Source organism: Selaginella moellendorffii, unplaced genomic scaffold, assembly GCF_000143415.4.
Source record: "Selaginella moellendorffii unplaced genomic scaffold, v1.0 SELMOscaffold_28, whole genome shotgun sequence".
Lineage (NCBI taxonomy): Eukaryota > Viridiplantae > Streptophyta > Lycopodiopsida > Selaginellales > Selaginellaceae > Selaginella > Selaginella moellendorffii.
In genome coordinates, this window is record NW_003314289.1 from 846035 (window position 1) to 866765 (window position 20731).

The 20731-nt window shown below is 44.5% G+C and overlaps 6 protein-coding genes across 7 annotated transcripts; 5 read left to right on the forward strand and 1 right to left on the reverse strand.

The window, feature by feature from the left end:
- Positions 1 to 6305: 6305 nt before the first annotated feature.
- On the forward strand, positions 6306 to 8031 carry LOC9645271 (F-box/LRR-repeat protein At1g67190). Its single transcript, XM_002975500.2, has 3 exons — positions 6306 to 7481; positions 7554 to 7868; positions 7928 to 8031. The coding sequence occupies exons 1-3, from the start codon at positions 6306 to 6308 to the stop codon at positions 7931 to 7933; spliced, it is 1497 nt and encodes a 498-aa protein (XP_002975546.1). The 3' UTR covers positions 7934 to 8031.
- Positions 7897 to 9368, reverse strand: LOC9630371 (rhodanese-like/PpiC domain-containing protein 12, chloroplastic). The gene is made up of 8 exons (XM_024680717.1): positions 9140 to 9368; positions 8968 to 9069; positions 8797 to 8891; positions 8636 to 8736; positions 8473 to 8583; positions 8298 to 8406; positions 8193 to 8243; positions 7897 to 8132 (listed from the first exon to the last, which is right to left on the reverse strand). Exons 1-8 carry the CDS (start codon positions 9351 to 9353, stop codon positions 8052 to 8054), a joined length of 864 nt encoding a protein of 287 aa, XP_024536485.1. The 5' UTR covers positions 9354 to 9368; the 3' UTR covers positions 7897 to 8051.
- A 202-nt stretch (positions 9369 to 9570) lies between these two features.
- On the forward strand, positions 9571 to 11362 carry LOC9645272 (ribonucleoside-diphosphate reductase small chain). Of its 2 annotated transcripts, none has more exons than XM_024680641.1 (10): positions 9571 to 9774; positions 9848 to 10008; positions 10057 to 10105; positions 10219 to 10345; positions 10409 to 10474; positions 10536 to 10652; positions 10708 to 10870; positions 10930 to 11000; positions 11073 to 11190; positions 11256 to 11362. In XM_024680641.1, the coding sequence occupies exons 1-9, from the start codon at positions 9603 to 9605 to the stop codon at positions 11188 to 11190; spliced, it is 1044 nt and encodes a 347-aa protein (XP_024536409.1). In that variant the 5' UTR covers positions 9571 to 9602; the 3' UTR covers positions 11256 to 11362. The 2 variants fall into 2 exon arrangements, with proteins under 2 accessions (XP_024536409.1, XP_024536410.1); XM_024680642.1 differs by having other exon boundaries at positions 11259 to 11362.
- Positions 11363 to 11543: 181 nt separating this feature from the next.
- LOC9630372 (lysine histidine transporter 2) lies at positions 11544 to 13633 on the forward strand. Its single transcript, XM_024680639.1, has 9 exons — positions 11544 to 11630; positions 11688 to 11833; positions 11896 to 12300; positions 12364 to 12829; positions 12878 to 12983; positions 13048 to 13139; positions 13184 to 13252; positions 13302 to 13347; positions 13581 to 13633. Exons 1-9 carry the CDS (start codon positions 11613 to 11615, stop codon positions 13631 to 13633), a joined length of 1401 nt encoding a protein of 466 aa, XP_024536407.1. The 5' UTR covers positions 11544 to 11612.
- A 406-nt stretch (positions 13634 to 14039) lies between these two features.
- LOC112348337 (lysine histidine transporter 1-like) lies at positions 14040 to 16078 on the forward strand. The gene is made up of 8 exons (XM_024680670.1): positions 14040 to 14219; positions 14274 to 14419; positions 14475 to 14870; positions 14922 to 15384; positions 15443 to 15548; positions 15605 to 15696; positions 15759 to 15827; positions 15904 to 16078. The coding sequence occupies exons 1-8, from the start codon at positions 14205 to 14207 to the stop codon at positions 16000 to 16002; spliced, it is 1386 nt and encodes a 461-aa protein (XP_024536438.1). The 5' UTR covers positions 14040 to 14204; the 3' UTR covers positions 16003 to 16078.
- Positions 16079 to 16441: 363 nt separating this feature from the next.
- On the forward strand, positions 16442 to 20642 carry LOC9630373 (ABC transporter B family member 15). The gene is made up of 9 exons (XM_002975503.2): positions 16442 to 16678; positions 16766 to 16820; positions 16874 to 17049; positions 17106 to 17563; positions 17628 to 17857; positions 17899 to 18209; positions 18271 to 19104; positions 19153 to 20150; positions 20215 to 20642. Exons 1-9 carry the CDS (start codon positions 16442 to 16444, stop codon positions 20570 to 20572), a joined length of 3657 nt encoding a protein of 1218 aa, XP_002975549.1. The 3' UTR covers positions 20573 to 20642.
- Positions 20643 to 20731: the final 89 nt, after the last annotated feature.

Sequence of the window (20731 nt, forward strand, 5' to 3'; positions counted from 1 at the left end):
GTCCGAGACCGAGTCCGAGTACTAATACAGGGGGTGAAAGCCCAAAGTGTGTGTCGCCCAGAGGAGGGGGGCTGTAGGGGGTTCCAAAAGTATAATATGGATAGTGAGGTCCAGGAACCAGTTTTGAAGGAACTCTCTAGTGGTGCTTGTAAATTGACTTGAGGTTGAGACTGGGACCGAGGGGCCTTGGGTGAGAGTGAGCATGGACTCGAGTGGTGCTGGAAGGGCCACCCAAGAAGGTGCAGCTCCCACTCCCGAAAGGGAAACCAACTACGGTGCTCCTGGCTCATATGGAGTGGTGCCCCACTTGAGTACCTTGTGGCTCATTGGTTCTCACCCTTCTTAAGGGCTTGGGCCTTCCTTTCATGATGGAAATGGGTGGTACAGGTACCCATATCGGGCCGTTAGGCCACAGTGTTTTGCCTCGGTGTCCCAAAGCAAGTGTTGTACGGTCCTATTATCAAGTCTTGTTGTACCAAGGGATGTTAAGAACTTAGAGGCTTGGTGTGCTTGGCTACTTGTGCCTACAGGGAATGTAACTGAACCTTAAGTCCAGTCTAACTTGGGGAGAAGGATTGGAAGAGTTTTGGGAATCCGTGGATAGATGGCTAACGCTCCGTTGCTCGTGCAGTAAGTAGTTGAAACCAAGTAAGACCAAGTAGGAGCTGGTACAATAAGCAGGAACCTTAGCAAGAGAATTTAACAAAAGCCAAAGCAATGTTGGTCGGACAGACAAGGTAAGTTGGCAAATTGGAAAGGAAAAATTTGTGGCTTACAATTAATAGCTTAACATGAGTATGGTATAAAGCTTGGGTTTAAACTCAAGCCAAACACAAAACAAGGATAAGCATATAAGTAAGGAGTTAAACTAGGCCTCAAGTTGGTTAACCACCCCTATAACCCTCTATATGGAGAAATACGTGCTTTGGGCTTTACCCTAGTCTTAGGTTTGTCTTTGGCACAATTACAAAAACTTACTAAATATAGAATGATGCTAGATTGTGAATTTTAATGTGGAAATAACACCATCATGTTCAAAACAGTCTCCACATTTCATAGATATGCATAATTAACATATCTAAACACTTTTAATAGTCATTAGGATTAAATGGGACTAACATATGAAGAATGATAGCAAAAATGTCTTGGCAAGCATGGTAAGTTATCATATAATGAATATTAAAGGACTAAGCTTAATATTGCAAGAATTCCCAACATTAGCAAGTGCAAGCCACTGACATAAATTTTTCATCACTATATTATATATGCTTGACTTAATGACAACTTAAGATTTCCTTCTTTAGTGCCCTTCTAGTTTAAGTGCACATGTGATGACTAGTTTCTCAGCTAACTTGGGTAGAGATTAATAAAGGGTCTAATGATATCAACTTTTTGCTCTCATGGTAAAATATCTAAAAAGACTCACTGATAAATAACTTTCAATACCCACAATCATATTTGTGATATTCGGTGGCAGAGATAAATGTTTTACTAACCAAGAGTGGCTATGTGCTTATATCTAGGATATCCCTACAGAGGTGAGAGCTTACTTTGAGGCTATGGTGATAACAATGATAACCCTAGAGTTGCCCATGCTCTATTGCTTTGCAACAAGACAAAATTCTTTGGTGTTGGGTAGCAAGTTACTATTCCAATCTTTCATCATAAGTATGGCTAAACATCACAAACAATAAATGTAGAGCCACACCTTCCTAAAGGCAGCAACTTACTCCTTGAGTTTAGAAGTTGAGGAAAACTAATATGACACAAAGTAGTTTGCGCACAAGCTGAGGCATGCAATAGAGTGTAAGCTCATGAATTTGGACTTCCCGAGAGGTCACCTAGCCCAGTATTATTTAAACCCAAGAACACTAACCTCAAGTATTCCAAAAACTTTAACTAATTGGAAAAGGGGGTGCATTCTTATTCATGGGCCCTTTCCTTTTATATTTGAACCCCATGGACTATGTCTCGAGTCGTTCTCTTTAGTTGTTGACAATCCACCATGCTTTCTTGCAAGTTCACGCCCTCGTGAATGGAAGTTGAGAGCCACAGCTTTCTCGAGAGCTCCACTCTCTTGACACCCTATCTCTTAGGTTAAGCCTAGCTAGAGCAAATTAGACTTGCGGATGTCAATTAACATGTGGTGCGATTCCTCTAGCCAACTAACAGAGTCAAACCTGAGACCTCTTTGATATTAAATATAAACTTCTGAATTTAAACTTCCTAGGAAGCCACCCAGCCCAGTACTATTCAAACCCAAGGATGTTAACCTTAAGTATCCCAAGACCTTTAACCGATTAGAAGAAGGGTTGCATTCTTATTCATAGACCCTTTTCCTTTATATTTAAACTCCATAGACCATTTTTCGAGTCGTTTTCTTTGGTTGCTTACATGGAGTAGTCACTTCTCTTTGGTGAGCATTGAGTTTTACACAGCAAGTATTGGAGTAATTTAGGCATAATATAACAGAGTCTAGATGAGAACAGTTTTGCTAGTGGTTTCTAGGAAAACACTTTATAAGTTGTGAACTTTATGTGATAACAATTTTGATAAACATGATGATAAATTAATAATATATTTAGGATATAATATATCATGGCCTATCTAAGGCCTCAAGTAACATTTGACATACCTCTCTTTGTTGCACAAGCAATCTTAGGAATATAATGGTAAGTTTTAAATACACATATGTAGGAAGGGTGCTATGGGATATGTGTCTAACCTCTAACATGAGTGCAAGGTGCATGACCTTCTAGTCAAACTCAATGTCTTCTATATTGTTTTCATATGTGCAATTATGGATGCATACTAGCTCTAAAAAAAGAAAACCTCCTATTGTATTGACAATAGAAAAACTTTGCATATATACCTCATAAAGAAGGACTAAAGTTGAGTTTTGGTACACTTTGTTAATATTTAGTGCAACAATATCTTTTGACTAAATAAGGAGGCAAGATCCCTTTGTAAGTGACTAAATTTTCTATTTTACTTTAGTCACTTAACCACATCTTTAACCATTTGGAAGAGTCTTACTCACAACCTCCATAAGTTCTATTCTTGACTTAGGAATATACTATCCTCGTGAATGGCATCTATGCCATTCAACCATTACACTTGGTCCAAGTGCTCTATATGTTCAATCCCATAACAAACACCCATAAGGTACTATTGACATATTAATCTGTTACGCTAAGATTATGTTTATCCGCCTTTAACTCATTTGTAGTCTAAAACCACCCATACCATAGTCTTATCTCTCAAAGACTGGGCCATCTGTCCATGAATGGTCATTCTATGACCACATCTTACATTTTAAGGATACCCAGAAACATAAAAAACACCCTTCCCCAATATCCTTTCTTTGGTCCCCACTAAGTCCCACTCTATTCACAGCAATGCTTGCCAACACCGCCATTGAGTCAAGGCTCAAAAGCCTGACCACTAAGTCCCACTAATCTTTAAAACTTCCTTACCATGTGACTATGCTTTTGATTGTTACACAAGAGGACTGATTATCTTCCTTTCCATAATCCAAGACTTTGGGATAACATTTTGAAACATAATAATGTAAATAATTAAAGAGAACGATTTAAGAGACAATCCATAAGGTTTAAATATAGAGGGAAAAGGCCCATGAATAAAAGTGCACCCCCTTTTCCAATCAATTAAGGGTATTGGGATACTTAAGGTTAAACATTATTGGGTTTGAATAATATTGGGTTATGTGACATCTCGAGAAGTTTAAATTCAGAAGTTTACATATAGCCATATGTGAGTCTTGTAGGTACTTTCCCTAGCTTCTGCCCTTGGCTGCTTTAGCCATATAGCTAGAGCGAGGTTTCAATGAGCCAAAAGGTATCCAAATAGACAGTGCCACCCACACTTGGATTGGGAGCATTGACTATTCGATCTCCTGAGGGAATTAAAGCCAACTCTTAAACACTTCACCAAACTACTTTATTTATTGTTCATATTCACTTTAGCTTTAAATTCATCTATGGTTATATTATCACCCACCATGAATATAACCTTTCTGGATCACACTAGCATTTCTTAGCCAAATTATTTTCATTAGAGTCCAACCCCCACACTCTCCCTACTATACTTTTGGAACCCCGGACAATCTCTTTGGGCTTTCACTTCTAAACTTGTATAAATATTCAGACTTGGTCTCAGTCTTGTTCTCGTTCCCAATGTTGGGCTCATTCTCGATCTCAACCTTGGTCTTAGCCTCGGTCTCGAACTTAGTCATGGACTCAGTCTCAAACTCCTTCTCAGACTCAGACTCAATTATAACATTTCCATGTGTCATAACATTTGCTATATGTTAATCTTTCTTGTGTCCCTTTCTAAAGACTTATTTATCAATCACTTTGTACTCATTCCTCAAGTGCTTCTTTTAGAATTTCACGTTTACTCTCAATTTTTCAAGTCGAAGCTTTTAGTCTAAATGTGTTGAACTCATTAGACTTCCACTTCAACCATTGCCATGTGGCACACTTTCGGCTTCACTTTAGGGCTTAAAGATTTGTGTCTTACACCTTCATTCTGTAACTTTCCCTCAATTTAACACTCATCTATGCAGAAATTTCTTTATTCATTGTAAAACCAGTCACTTGCAAAGTATTTTTCATTACTCTTACCAAGGGGAGTGCCTTAAATATGTAGTGATAACCCTATGGCATTGAAAAGGCACTAAAAATCTAACTCACATACTAAAAATTGTAAACCTTGCTATTGACATGTTAAAAAAATCTAACTATGGGGATATAGTGCAAAAAAGCATACACATGGCACTAATTTGGAATTTACCATACATATGTGGTAAGCACCAATACATGCCATGCATAAAAAAAGAAATGCTCAAAATATTATTTTGTAAGTCACACATGTATGTTATACACATATGCTTTTTTAATATATGTTTTGAAAGCGTGCTAAATTTTTGTCTAGGCCACAGTATGCCTAGGCATACCTCCCAAATGGCAAATGGCAAGCAGTTTATGATTGCAATGGGAGGGAAAAATAATAGTGTGAGGGTATGTTTTAGGGTATTATTAAACTACTTAGTTTGATTTATACTTGGCAGTCATAAGTCATCTATTATTTTATTCTTTACATTAAAAATATATTAAATACTTAGTAATAGTAGGTTTCTGTTGCTAAGAAATAAAAAAACAGTATTTATATAAATTATTATATATTTTATTTTATATAAATATATATAGAACAGAGATAGGAAGTTACCAAGCACAAATATAATATAGTATTGTTTATATATTATATTTTGTACAAGGTGGTGTTGGAACTTCCTATGGTACTTTGAAATAAGCTCAATTCACATATAAATTTTGATTATATAGATTTTCTAAAAATCTATGGCTTTGGTTGTGCAAATCAATTTTACAGTGCAACTGATGCTCTTGCTAATCACATGTACTTATACATATGGGTTGGAAAATGCAAAATCTAATAATAACACCCTTAATAATGCTATAAATCCTTTTGTGAGCACGAATAAGACCATATTATGGATGAATGTAAGTGACATTTCTAAAAGCATAGATGAAATACCAGATGTAAGTCATGTTTTACTTCTATTACTTTCATTTATAAAACTTTTGTGACATTTTCCAGTTTATATGTGGGAGATTTCAAGCAACTTGTACTAATATCCGTTTATATATTTATAAAGCTTTAAAAATTGTGATGGTTGGAGCAAAATGTGATTCTGGGGATGGTGGATATGGGAATGTAATGGTGGATACTAATAATGGTATAAGTAACGAATTTGGAAGGCTAAATAGAGGAAGTGATTACACTGACTCTTGCGATATAGATTCTATTGAGCTACATGGTTCAATCCTTGCAGCAAGTTGTAAGAATAAAGATGGTTATTTACATACTTCTTTTCTGCAGTTAAACTACCTTTTGAGGAATGTATTTGGCTCCTTGTTCTTTTGCCCTCTACCATCTCTTAGAACTGAACTGATTTAAAAAATAATATATTAAAAAATTAAGGTAAAATTATTGTTGGTTTGCACTTTGTAATGATTCTATTATTATTAAGTTTTAATATTAATGAAGGCTGTTATAAAGAAAAAAGATTTCGGTGTTACCTGAATTCGATTGCTGGAACAAAAAAATTAAATTTTAACTATCTTTTTCTTTTTCATTGGCAGATAAAATTGTATGGGATATACTAAGAATATGTATTGAAAAATACACGTGGCAACGACTCTGGGAAAACCTCTTGGCTCAAATTTTTTTAGGGTTCTCTCTCCTTTTCCGGTTGTAATGCCATGACGGAGAAGAAAGGTGATGGCGATGCCACCGCCAAGAACAACAGCAGCAACAAGGTATGGAAGCGTCCAGTCAAGAGATCGTTCACAGGCGCTGCCGCCGCCAATGCCGCCGCCGCTGCGGTGCGCTCCAGATCCTCGCAGAAATCCTCCAGATCCAGCCTCACTCTCGCTCCCAAGGCCAGCAACGCGATCAATTCCCAGAATCCCACGCCAGCGTCCCTGGAGATCGTCCCCGACGAGGCGCTGGGCAATATTTTGGGGCGGATCTCCGACGGGAGAATGCTGGCCCGGTGCGCGGGCGTGTGCCGGCGGTGGCGTCGCGTCTGTCGCCAAGTCCCGGTTCTGAAGCTCGTGCTAAGGAAGATGCAAGCTTGGCAGGCGGAGGGCGTCATCTCGGCGGCGCTGCTCGAGAGGAAAGGCCTGCGGGACTTTGAAGTGAGATTTGTGTGCCCGAGAAAGTATGCCTCGGAGGGAGTCCGCGAGAGCCGCGTCTTTGGCTGCCTGTGGAGGCTCAGCTCCAGCATCGAGACGCTGGCTTTGATCTGCCCAAACACCGTCTACTTCAAGCTCTGGACTTGGCTCGCAAAGTTCCCACGCCTGCTCAGCTTGAAGATCCACTGCGGGAGGATCGAAGAGAACCCGTTGAACAACTGCCTGAATCAGCTCCGGCGCTGCGAGTTCTCCCGGACGATCATCGCGGAGCCGATGCTCGAGGACCTCGTCAAGTTCTCTCCAGTTCTCGAGGAGCTCGTGGTCGTGGGCTGCGACCCGATCGAGTCCCTGGCGCTGGAGAGCTCGAGCCTCCGGTATCTCAACTTGGTGGCCACCGCGGAGTATCCAATGAAGAGCTTGGAGCTCCTCACCCCGGGGCTCAAGGATCTCTACATTTGTCACGTCGAGGAGCTCCAAGTGAATGGCTACGAGCTCGTCCATCTCGGGATCTACTCGGCGTGCCAGCCTCGCATCTCGAGCTTGCATCATCTGCTCAGCTTGGAGACGGATGGCAAAGGCTGGGCTCTGGAATCTATAGAACACATCGTCTGTGCTGCTCAAGTCGTCCGCCACCTTGTGATCAAGGCTTCCATCTCCGAGACGAGGCCTCTCCGGATCGAGCACTACTTGTCGCCGATGTTTTGCTTGCAAGCCGTGATCCTCGAGTCCAATCTTCTCGAGGTATGTGCTTTCTTAACTTTCTTCTCGTCTTTCAGGGGACTGATTCGAGGTTTTCTAGCTTCTGTCCGCCAGTGCTTTTGCCGTGGCTTTGCGGAGATACCATTCGATGGAGACGAGCCAGTGTTTGCTCTCAAGAAGGTTGCAGTGAAGCTCTCGGAGGAGACACGGGACTGCACGGGGCTGCTCAAGGCTCTGGTGAGCTACTGCCCGGATTTACAGATCTTGGTGGTGGATACGACGGAGCTCGAGCTTGGAAATCTCAGCGAGCTCCAGCAGCTCAAAGATCAGGAGCAGTCTCCCCAGCGGCGAGTTCTACTCTATAGTGATCCCAAAGACCAGCGGTTAGTGAAAGAAATCGCCGAGATCCTTGCAGCGGACTCCAAAAAGGTAGAATTTTTTTTTTTTCTTCTCTTGGTTAGAAACTAAACTTCTCTTTGTTTTCTCAGGTTTGAATTTAGAAGCCGCAAATGCACACCACAGATACGGTGAATTTTCGTTCTAGAGTATGATCTCTAATGAGAGTCGTTCCTTTTTCCATGCTTTCTTGATCAAATTTTGCAATGGATCTAGCTAGTACACTGGAACCTTGTCATCTACTCTGGTGGAATACGCATGAATCCCTCCAGACACATTGTGGAGGCGAGAGAATCCCTGTTTCACGCTTGTAAGGATCATTTCAGCAATAAAAAGAAAACCAGTGAAATGTTAGACCTGGGATTTCAACCATTGAGCTGCTTGTAGCGATCTTACTCCATGGTGGCACTGCTCCAAAACGGTCAAGCGAAGAACTTAAAAAGCCAAAAACAAAGACTATACCATGACGAACGTGTCTTTGTCCGGATCAAGCGTGTCGCCGATTGTTGGTCCCCATTCTCCAAATTGGCTCAAAGGAAATGGCTTGAAGCCATCCAAGCTAGCTATTTTTCTGCGAGAAAAATAAGTTTATAGAGCTTTACACAGAAGGATTGGGAGTAGAAATCCAAGCACTTACATCTCTTTGAGCTCTCTCACGTCAAGAAGTTGTGCGTTCTCCCTGAATTCGGGGTCTTTCATTCGCTTGGCGAGCTCTTCCGGTTGGATTTCCACCAAAAAGCCAGCTTGCCTGTGCACACAAGAGACTGTAAGTTATAACAGTGTGATACGATTGACAAAACCTTTCTGATAAAACTTGAAGTAGATGCCAGCCAAACTTCGTCTTTGCACGCACGATTTTGTTCAGCGGTGCGCTAAATGCTGCTTCTTCAAACTCGGGCACCTGATAGCAAGAACAAAAGGAAAACAAATGAGAAAACTCGCCAGGCCAATGTTTGTTTACCATGCGTCCTTTGCTGACCCATCCCAGCATCCCACCATTTTTCTTCGAGGGGCAAATCGAGTGCTCCGTGGCTAAGTCGCTCAAATCGATATCCTCTATAGAGAGAAGGAAAAAAATCACAGAGTCGAGAGAAAAGAAACGATTTGGAGACAATGAAAAGGTAGCTCATACCTTGAACGAGTCGTTTCTGGAGCTCAGTGAGCAATTGAAGCTGGTCCTCCTTGACGAGCAAGTGCTGGACTAAAATCTCCCGATCTTGATTCCCCGAAGTGCCTGGAGAAGGAAACAAGCTTGAATCCCGTGGAATGAAGATGAAGGTCGCGGAATTTTCACGAAATCTTACCTGCGCTGCAATACATTCTATGCGCTGCTGCCGTGGCCACATCCTTCCAGCTCCTGGATTCGAGAAACCTGAATGCCGGATGGATTTTCTTCGCGGCCAGCCTCAGCGCAGGCACCAAAGGCAGCGGCAATGCAGGGGCGGCGAGCGGCGCCATCGCTGCGCGGCGACGCCATTGGCAATGGAGCAACGCAATGGAGCCCTCGTAGCGAAGCATATTCTCCACACAAGAAAGAAAAATGGACACAGTAACAAGATTCCAGAATAATTGATTGACTGTTTGACCCACTTGACCGTTGTTAGGTCTTTGACCAGATGCCACGTGTATTTTGCCACAACTTTTTACTGAGACAAACAAAATGGATAATCGAATATGCCTTGGCGCCATAGATTTGAAAGCCCCGCCCATACTCTCTATTCTCTCTTTACTTTCTTTCTTTTTCTATTAGGGTTCTAGGCCGGGGCGATGGTGGGCTTCCTCGCTTCCTCCTCTCCCATCGTTGACGATGGCTCCAGAATCAAAGCGCCCAAAGAGGAACCCATTCTCGCCGACAATCCACAGCGCTTCTGTATGTTCCCGATTCGCTACCCCAGGGTGTGGGAGATGTACAAAAAGGCCGAGGCGAGCTTCTGGACTGGTGAGATCCGGTTTCTAGCTAGAAATCCCCTTCGTTTCATTTGCCAGCGCCGCTAAGAGTTGGGGCATTTCAGCTGAGGAGGTCGATCTCTCCCAGGATGCCAAGCACTGGGAGTCTCTCACCGACAACGAGAAGCATTTTGTGAGCCATGTCTTGGCCTTTTTTGCCGCCTCGGATGGCATTGTCTTGGAGAATCTGGCTGTGCGTTTCATGAAAGAAATCCAGATCCCGGAGGTAAGGCATTTTTTCCTCTTGGGTTCTTTGTCTTACAGCATTTGCCAGGCTCGGGCATTCTATGGCTTCCAAATTGCCATAGAGAACATCCACTCGGGTATGAATCCCTTGCTTTTCTTTGTTATGTTTCCTTTTTCTACTGTTCTTCCTTCTCTTGCAAATCTTGTGCATGATTTCGAAGCTTACAGCTACTTCGCTTTTTTTTCACAGAGATGTATAGTCTTCTTTTGGAAACTTACATCAAAGACAACGAAGTGAAAGCGAAACTTTTCAATGCAATCGAGACCATCCCTTGTGTCGCTAAGAAAGCAGACTGGGCCCTTCGCTGGATCGACAGGTACAAGTCCGAAACTTGATTGCTTAATTCCCGAATGAAAAGACATGATGCTTGACTCTCCAGCTCACAGTCGTTCGCGGAGAGAATTGTGGCGTTTGCTTGTGTGGAGGGCATTTTTTTCTCTGGAAGGTAAGAGATCGAGAATTTCTTTTGTAATTTTGATCTTTCACATTGACGTTTGCTTTGGCAGCTTTTGTGCGATTTTCTGGCTGAAAAAAAGAGGCCTCATGCCAGGACTCACTTTTTCCAATGAACTTATCTCTAGGGACGAGGGGCTCCACTGTGATTTTGCCTGCCTCTTGTACAGGTAAGCCATAAGATCTCCAGTCGAAGGATCTGGCCTCTAATCGGGTGATTTGCAGCTTGCTAAATGTGAAGCTGGACGAAAAGAGAGTCAAGGAAATCGTCTCGGATGCTGTGGAGATTGAAAGGCAGTTTGTTTGTGAGGCGCTGTCGTGTGACTTGGTCGGCATGAACGCAAGGCTCATGAGCCAGTACATCGATTTCGTAGCTGACCGCTTAATGGTAAGCAAATCTTCTTGCTAAACATCTCTTGTTTCAACCTCTTTTTCTCGTCTCTCCAGGTCGTCTTGGGTTACAATAAGCTGTTTAACGCGATCAATCCATTCGACTGGATGGATCTCATCTCTCTTCAGTGAGTTAACGTTCGAAGTTTCCCGTTCTTCTTTTCTTTCTTTTCAAAGCTTTCTTTTGTGTGATCTTCCAGAGGGAAAACCAACTTCTTTGAGAAGCGTGTCGGCGAGTACCAAAAAGCGTCAGTCATGGCAAAGGTTTCGAATCCGGAGGCCGATCACCATGTGTTTAAGCTGGATGATGATTTCTAAGTATATTCACTCTGCCGCTTTCTACACGGCATTCCAGGACTAACATTTTCTTTTCTTCTTCCCAGCAGGATGACAAAGTCCGCGAAACAGCTACAGCTCCTAAAGTAATTTCGCTACGTAAGTGTGGAAAACAAGTTTATAAACGAAATCAAACGAGTGAGATTCGAGGCAATTCTGACTGAAGAGAAAAATCAACTGAAATGGAAGCAAGGTGGAAGCTTTGGTAAAGAAAAAAAAAAAATCAACCTTTGAAAACGTCTTTCGTTAGTCGTATTTACACGCAAAAGAGATTTTTAGTAGACAAAACAAGTCTCGGGTAGAATGGACGAAGCAAGAGTCCAAGAAAGAAAAATGAGAGAAGCTCTTCATCCATAAATTGTGGAACTCAAGAATCTCCATTGCCGTGGCTTCGCAAACTTCATATGGCTGGGGGACTTGCAGTTAGAAAAAATTTCTTATTCATTACGTTCTTTGAGATTCGTATTTTTTCGATCCAGGGATTCCTCCTCACGAAATGGCGCTCCTGGATCTTGCTCAACGATTCCTGGTCGAGCAAATGGTGGTACTCGACCGTGCACATTGTCACCGTGACGGTGGGAGCCGGGGTCTTGAGCTTGCCGACGGTCATGGCCTACTTTGGATGGTAAGATCTTTGATCGCTCACAAGAAGTTCCATCGATGACGAAGAAACCAATCTTACTCCAGGGCGCTCGGAACTATGCTGCTGGTTGGATTCCTGATCCTGAGCCTGATGTGCTACTGGCAGCTGATTCAAATGCACGAGACTGAACATGGCCACCGGTTCGATCGATACCACGAGCTGGGACAGCACATCCTGGGACGTCATCTCGGATTCTGGCTCATCGCTCCGCTCCAGGCCATCGCCCAAGTGGGAATTGACACGGTTTACATCATCGCCGGGGCGAATTCCCTCGAGCACGTCTACTCACTCTTTGACAAATGCAAAGAGCTGGACGTCCATAAATGCAAGGGCATCAACCTGACTTACTGGATGATATTGTTCATGGGGGTGCAGCTCTTGCTCTCGCAGCTCCCGCACTTTCAGTCCATCACCTGGGTGTCATTCATCGCTGCTGTTACAGCCATTGGGTAAAAAGCTGCTCTTTTTTCGCTTCGGTAAAATTGTTTACAGCTGTTTTACTACTTTGACAGGTATTGCACACTTGCCTGGGTTGGAATTCTGATTAAGCAACCTACAAGTTCAGCTTTAAGTTCAGGTTCGGCTGCATCTGCACCTACACAATGTTTTCAGAATGTTGGGCATGGCTATCCACAAGGTTCCGAAGCTCACTTAGCTTTCGGGATCTTCACCTCTCTCGGGAAGCTGGCATTTGCAGCAGCAGCCGGGCACAACATTGCTCTCGAGATCCAGGCCACTATCCCGAGCACTACTCGGCACCCTTCGAAAAGAGCGATGTGGAGAGGGATTCTGGTGGCCTATCTGGTGGTTGCGTTTTGCTACTTGCCTGTGGCGCTTGTGGGATACAAGGTTTACGGGGATGAAACACGCGACTTGTGCTCGGGCTTGGACAATGTCCTGCTCAGGCTCAGGAATCCCAAACCGATGATTGTTCTCGCGGATTTGATGGTTTTCATACATCTGTGTGGCAGCTACCAAGTACGTCGCTTGTTTTTTCCTCTGTTCTTGACAAGTGCAATTGTGCAGGTGCTTGCAATGCCACTTTTTAGCAATTTTGAGACGCTCGTGGAGAGGATGTTCAAATTTGAGGCGAACCTCAAGCATAGAATGATCATGAGATCGATTTATGTTGGTAATTCTAAAACCTTTTCATGTTCAGGTCTTTTGTTTATGTTTTTCTTTTCTTCTTCTTTCAGTCTTCACGTTTTTGCTGGCCGCATCACTTCCATTTTTTAGTGACCTTCAGGCCTTTTTTGGAGGTTTTGCAATAGTTCCTACAACTTATGTGGTAATCATCCCATGATATTGCTAGATTTATTTCTTCTTTTCCAGATACCTTCCGTTCTTTGGCATTTGGAAAGAAAACCAGAAAGATATAGTCCCCAATGGATAGCAAACTTGGTAAGTGGAAATTCTCTGAAGTCCTTATTGCTCATACATTGATTTTAAGATCTGCATATCCTTTGGAACCGTGGTGATGTTTACATCGACCACAGGTGGGCTTCGGAGTTTGATATTAAAAAGAGAAAAATCAAAGCCTTTTTCTTGAGCAATATATCGGTACAATTTGTTTTTCTTTTTTTTTCTCTCTCTCGAAGTCAGCTGTGTTTATAATGAAAAACTCAATTTACACCTGCAGCATGATTTGAAACTTTCATAGCTCACCAGAGTGGACACGCTGGTAAAAAAGTGAGCTATGAGTGAGAATGCTTAAGAATGAATTAGTGAGGTGGGCTTCGGAGTTTGATATTGAAAAGAGAAAAATCAAAGCCTTTTTCTTGAGCAATTATCGGTACCTTCCAGAGGAAACGAAGGGAAGATCACCCAAAAGTCAGTTGTTGGCACGTTCAAGGATGGCAACTGTCATTTCTTTGCAAGTTTTCTTTTATTTGGGTGTAGCGATCTGATTCTCGTTGCTCTTATTTGTAATGAAAGATCCCTTCTTCAGCGTTAATGTTGACTATGAGTTATGAAAGTTTTACTTATTTAGTGTCTATAAAAGTGGTAAGGACTTGCAAAAAAAAGTATTAAAGTCTCAGTTGTTGCCATGTTCAAAGATGTTTCTTTTCCAGTTTTGAGCGGGTTTATAGAAACTAAATAAGTAAAACTTTCATAACTCATGCAGAAGGGATCTTTCATTACAAATAAGAGCAACGAGAATCAGATCGCTAGACCCAAAAAAAAAGAAAACTTGCAAAGAAATGACAGTTGCCATCCTTGAACGTGCCAACACCGACAGCGACACATGAACGAGGACTGGAACTCTCACTGCTCACACGACTCATGAACTAGTTCCATGAGATCCATGTCTCAAAATCCTCCATCCCTTTATGTAGCTAGCTAGCTCTTGACAATGGCTGGAATAAAGGTAGGTTCTAGAGATTCATCTCCTTCTTTCTAAATCCTCGCAAAAATCTCCCAGAAATCCCTCCTCAAGAGATGGCGCTCGTGGATCTTGCTCAACAATTCCTGGACAAGCCGGTGGTGGTATTCCGCGGTTCACATCACCACAGTGACGGTGGGAACCGGAGTTTTGGGCTTGCCGACAGTCATGGCCTTCTTCGGATGGTAATTGTGATGCTCCACTCTCTCCAGAACCGCGTGATCGACTCACAGGATCCAGGGAACTCGGCACCATCCTGATTGTGGGCTTCATGATCCTGAGCCAGATGTGCTACTGGCAGCTGATTGGATTGCACGAGACCCAAGAGGGCCGCCGCTTCGATCGATACCCTGAGCTGGGACAGCACCTCCTGGGCGACTCTCTCGGATTCTGGCTCATCGCTCCACTCCAGGCCATCGCCCAAGTGGGAATCGACACAGTCTACGTCGTCGCGGGAGCGAATTCCCTCCAGCACATCTACTCGCTCTTCCACGAATGCAATGCTTTGGATTGCGGTGCCATGAAGTTGACTTACTGGATGCTCGTCTTCATGGCCGTCCAGCTCTTGCTCTCGCAGCTCCCACACTTACAATCAATCACTTGGGTGTCATTCATAGCAGCTGTCACAGCCATTGGGTAAGAAACGAAGAAAAAAAGCTACTCTCTTTCACCTTCATCCTCTTCCAGGTACTGTACACTAACTTGGGTTTCCATTCTAATTAACCCTCCACCTTCACCTTCACCGTCACCACCTTCACCTTCATCGTCTTCCGCGTGTTTCGCGAATGTCGAGCATGGCTACCCGCAAGGATCCAAAGCTCACATAACTTTCGGGATCTTCACCTCTCTCGGTAAGCTGGCATTTGCGATGGCGGCCGCGCACAATGTGGCTCTCGAGCTCCAGGCGACGATTCCAAGCACTCGCAATCGCCCCTCGAAACGAGCAATGTGGAGAGGGACGCTGATCGCGTATATCGTGGTCGCGTTTTGCTACTTGCCGGTGGCGCTGGTGGGATACCGGTTCTACGGCAACGAGACTCGCGATACTTGCCCGGGGATCGACAATGTCCTGCTCAGGCTCAAGAGTCCCAAACCGATGATTGTTCTCGCGGATTTGATGGTTTTCATTCACTTGTGCGGTAGCTACCAGGTAAGCTTTCCATTTTCTCCAGAGGTTTTCTTCGTTCGAGCTCTTGGATGTGTCACAGGTGCTAGCGATGCCGATTTTCAGCAACTTTGAAACATTTTTTGAGAGGAAGTACGAGGTTGAGCTGAGCTTCATGCTGCGAACGATGGCCAGATATAGTTATGTTGGTAAGACTTTGGTGATGATGAATCTCTTCGATGATTTTTTTTACCTTTGAGCGCAGTTCTGACGTTGATGCTGGCCGCAGCGTTTCCTTTCTTTGGTGATCTTGAAGCCTTCTTTGGAGGTTTTGCTATCATTCCAACGACTTACGTGGTAAGTGCCTGCTTGATTCATCCAGAACTTAAGACTAGATGTTTACCTTTGTTTTTTCTTAGATACCTTCTGTTCTCTGGCATTTGAGTAGGAAGCCCGAGCCATTGAGTCCGCCATGGATAGCAAACCTGGTAAATGAAATTAAAGACGAAAGAAAAACTGTTTTAAAACTCTCTAGCTACTGACTCACATTGCATTTGTTTTTAGTTGTGTATTTCCTTTGGAATAGCGGTGATGGCTACTTCGACGATAGGTGGCCTTCGTAACTTGATAATGAAACGGCGAGAGCTGGAATTCTTTCAATAAGTTGGGAGTCATTTACTCTCCATCCCTGTTAAACACAGCATCAGAGTGGAAACAGAAAAGAAAAATTCAAATGTTACTGCTAGACTACGTTCCAAGGAAAAGTACGGTTGAGACAAAGTCGAGATCGATTCCATCGCCACCGGCCCCCAGATGAAGCCTCTGCTCGTGAATAAAAAAACAGTTTCCCAGTGAGGCTCATCTCTGTGGGACAGATGGAAGAAACCGTACCTTAGAAAGCGTTTTCTTCCTACGGTAGACGAGTCTTTGATGGAGAATCTTGTTGTGGAGAGTAAAAAAAGAAGGCCTGAGGAGTAATCGCCGCTCCCAGGGCAGCCCCGAGTTGTGGCCTGCATATATAAGCGAGAAGCCTCGACGAGGAAGTGAACGAGTACCTTCCCATTCTTGAGTAGTTTTTTTTTTTTTTTTTTTGTCAGGCAAGATGGTAGTCCTGGCGCAAGCCGACGAGAAGCGCCATACTTCTGCGTATGCCGTTCCATTCTTGGATCTCTTCAAGTACGCGGATGCATTCGATTTTCTTCTCATCGCCGCAGGCAGCCTGGGAGCCATTGCCAATGGACTCGCCATCCCTGCAATGATTCTCACACGGGGTCATATCATCGACAGCTTTGGAAGGCCACAGCTGCAAGCTTCGCAAATCAAAGACCAGATATTTGCGGTACCTTTTACTGTTCTTGCTCTGTCTTTTGACGATGTTCTTCTTGCTCTTGCTTTGTTTCTTTTGCTGATGTTGTTCTTGCTCCAGAACGCTCAAGTCTTCGTGTATATCGCACTGGGGGCATGGATCGCGTCGTACCTAGGTAAAAAACGTTCTTATGTAGCTGATATTGAATCACGGGTGCGCTGGTTTCAGAGTTGAGTTGCTGGATGAGAGCTGGAGAGCGCCAAGCCAAAAGGATCCGGACGGCTTACCTCAGATCCGTCCTACGGCAGAATGTAGCTTATTTTGACACGAATGTCACCACCGGTGACGTCGTCAACAGCATCTCCACTGACGCCTTTCTCGTCCAGGAAGCGATTAGTGAGAAGGTGCTGATGAACACAAAAGCGAAAGCAAAACTAACCTCTTCGGCTTGTCTCTGTAGACGGGGAGCTTTATCCGAAATGCGACTCAGTTCCTCGGCTGCTACTTAGTTGGCTTCACCCAGGCGTGGAGGCTTTCACTCGTAGTGCTGCCTTTTACTCCGTTGCTTATCATGCCTGGGATGCTCTACGGGAAAGCGGTAACACGATTTGAAGTGCGAAAGAAATCCGCTTACAGCAAAGCAGGCAGCTTGGTGGAGCAAACAGTAGCTTCGATTCGAACAGTGTTCTCCTTCGTTGCAGAAGACAAGATTCTCAAAAGTTACTCTCAATTGCTGGAAGCGACAGTTCACCTGGGAGTGAAGCAGGGATATGCGAAAGGCTTGGCACTGGGATCCGGAGGAATAGCATTCGCAATATGGTCCTTTATGACATGGTATGGAAGTGTTCTCGTCATGCGCCGGCAGGCTAACGGTGCTGAGATTATTACAACCGGCCTTGCTCTGCTCAACGGTGCAAGGTAAACATTAGAAAGAGAAAAAGTAATTTAAACTTGTACTCACTTCACTTGAGAGAATGGTCAGGTCGTTGGGATTTGCTGCTGCGAACATAAGAACATTCTCGGAAGGGCGGGTTGCAGCTCACAAAATATATGAAACAATTGCACGAGTCCCACCAATTGACGTTGACGATGACAATGGCGAACAGCTCACAAACGTTGCCGGAAAACTGGACTTCAGAAATGTTCTGCACAGCTATCCAGCCAGGCCTGGGGTGCAAGTCCTACAAGAATTGAACTTAAGCATACCACCAGGTGAGAAAATCTTCGCTTACTTGTTATGACACCCCTTGCAGGAAAAACGATTGCACTGGTTGGTGGCAGTGGATCCGGTAAGTCGACGGTAATAGCACTGCTGGAGCGCTTCTACGATCCTCTGCAAGGACAGGTTCTTTTAGACGGGTACGACATCAGGTCCTTGCAGTTGAAATGGTATCGTAAGCAAATTGGACTTGTGAGCCAAGAGCCTGCTTTGTTTGCTACTTCCATCAAGGAAAATATCTTATACGGAAAGGAAGATGCTGATTTCGACGAAATCCTTGAGGCATCTAATGCAGCCAACGCACACAGTTTTATAATGCAATTTCCAAATGCTTACGACACACAGGTACATTGGTACAAATCAAAGGACTTCCTTGGCTAACATTCGGCTTTAAAAAATATGCAAGGTCGGTGAGCGTGGAGCAAAGCTCTCTGGAGGACAGAAGCAAAGAATTGCTATTGCGAGAGCACTAGTAAAAAAACCACCTATATTACTCCTAGATGAAGCAACAAGTGCATTGGATACGGAATCAGAAGCAACAGTTCAAGCAGCACTGGACAAAGCAAGCCTGGGACGTACCACAGTGATTGTCGCTCACAGGTTGTCTACGATTCAGACTGCCGATTTGATTGCTGTCCTGCATTCCGGAAAAGTCATCGAGTTAGGAACACACGACGAACTGGTCTCGAAAGGCAAAGAGGGAGCCTACTCAGCACTCCTTTACTTACAAGGCAAACCTGGAATTGATACCACGACACCAGAGTCACCTCCAAGTCCCAAAGTATCTAGCCAACAAGCCATTCCAGAGCAGCTGAAACAAAATGACGGAGGATCAGATAACTCACCAAAATCAACTTTGTGGGATCTATTGATATCTCTTACCCGAGGCAAGCGGACAGACGGAGCACTGGGGTTGGTTGGAGGTGTGGGTTTCGGATTTGTCCAGCCTTCATATTCACTCCTTATCGGCTCCATGTTGACAGTCTACTACACGAAAAACCGAGAGGAACTAAAGGAGGCAGTATCTTTGTGCAGCATGCTGTTTGCGGCTATCGCAGCAGCGGCCTTCACCGTTAATCTCCTGCAACATTACTGTCTTGCAGTAGTCGGTGAACATCTTACAAAGCAAGTGAGGGTCAAAATGCTTACGTCGATATTAAGTTTCGAAGTTGGATGGTTTGATAAGGACGAGAACAGCAGCGGCATGATCTGCTCCCGCCTGGCAACAGATGCAAACATGGTTGGTTTTGTCCTTTCAGATGTTTTTTTCTGATTATTTTACTTACAGATTCGGAGTCTCGTCACTGATCGAGTGTCGTTGCTTGTTCAAACGGCCAGTGCAGTGGCGGTGAGCTTTATCATAGTACTTTTTGTCAACTGGAGAATGGGCCTGCTTGTCATCGGTATACAGCCCCTCCTTGTCTTCTGCTACTACGTAAAACTGGTGTTTTTGAAAGGCTTCGCCAAGAAAGCTGCCAAAGCACAAAATGAGGCTACTCAGATTGCAACAGAGGCGGTGTCTCAACACAGAACTGTGGCAGCTCTATCTGCACAAGACAAAGTCGTGAGCTCTATGAAGACGATGCTTGATGCAACAACAAAAGACGCAAAGAAACAGTCCCACATTGCTGGCTTTGGCCTTGGAGTCGCAAACTTCGTCCTCTATGCGTCTTGGGCCCTTCAGTTCTGGTATGGAGGGGTGCTACTTACCCAGGGAAAGGCAACCTTGCAGGACGTTTTCAAGGTGTTCTTCGTGTTCTTGAGCACTGGCCGGGTCTTGGCCGAGGCTCTCAGCTTAGCACCGGACTTGGCCAAAGGATCTGCAGTCATCGAGTCAGTGCTTAGCATTCTAAACAGGAAGACAGAGATCAACGCGGACGACAAGAATTCTGCGAAAGTTGGCAGAATCGAAGGAGAGGTGGAACTTTGCAATGTGGACTTTGCATACCCATCGAGACCGGAGATGATGGTTTTCAAGAGCTTCAACTTGCGAGTAGAGGCGGGGAAATCTGTGGCGCTAGTCGGCCAAAGCGGATCCGGAAAATCGACAATCATAGGACTCATACAGCGATTCTACGATCCCTTGCAAGGCATGGTGATGATCGATGGAAGGGATATAAGAACACTTCACCTGAGGTCACTGAGAAGGCAGCTTGCGCTCGTCGGCCAGGAGCCCGTCCTCTTGGCAGCCAGCATCCGCGACAACATCGCCTTTGGCCAAGAATCCTGCAGCGAGCAAGAGATTATCGAGGCATCAAGCATCGCCAATGCCCACACATTCATAAGGTGAGAATAGACAGATAGAAGAGCGATCGATCGAAATATGTGACTTATATTGGGACCTTTCCAGCGCCTTGCCCGATGCCTACAACACGGCCGTTGGAGAGCGTGGCGCGCAGCTCTCGGGAGGGCAGCGGCAGCGAATCGCCATAGCCAGGGCGATCCTCCGGAACCCCGCAATATTGCTCCTGGACGAGGCCACCAGCGCCCTAGACGCAGAATCCGAGCGCCTCGTCCAGGACGCGCTGAGCAAGACGATCATCGGCCGGACGACAGTGACAATCGCGCACAGGCTCTCCACGATCAAGAGCTGTGACAGCATCGCGGTGATCCAATCGGGGCGCGTCATGGAGATGGGATCTCACGAGGAGCTTCTCGCCAGAGGAGAACAGGGCGCCTACTCGTCCCTCCTAAGAATGCAGCTTTAAAATTCATATCATGCTATTTGTTTATAATGTTAGTATATATTCATGTTAGATTTTAGGGTTCTTGAGAAAGATAGTTCCGAATTCATCGAGCGTCTGAAGCCGTACTTTCCGGCCTGCAAATTTGTCATCCTCGACCTCTTCAAAAGGGATTTGTTTGTC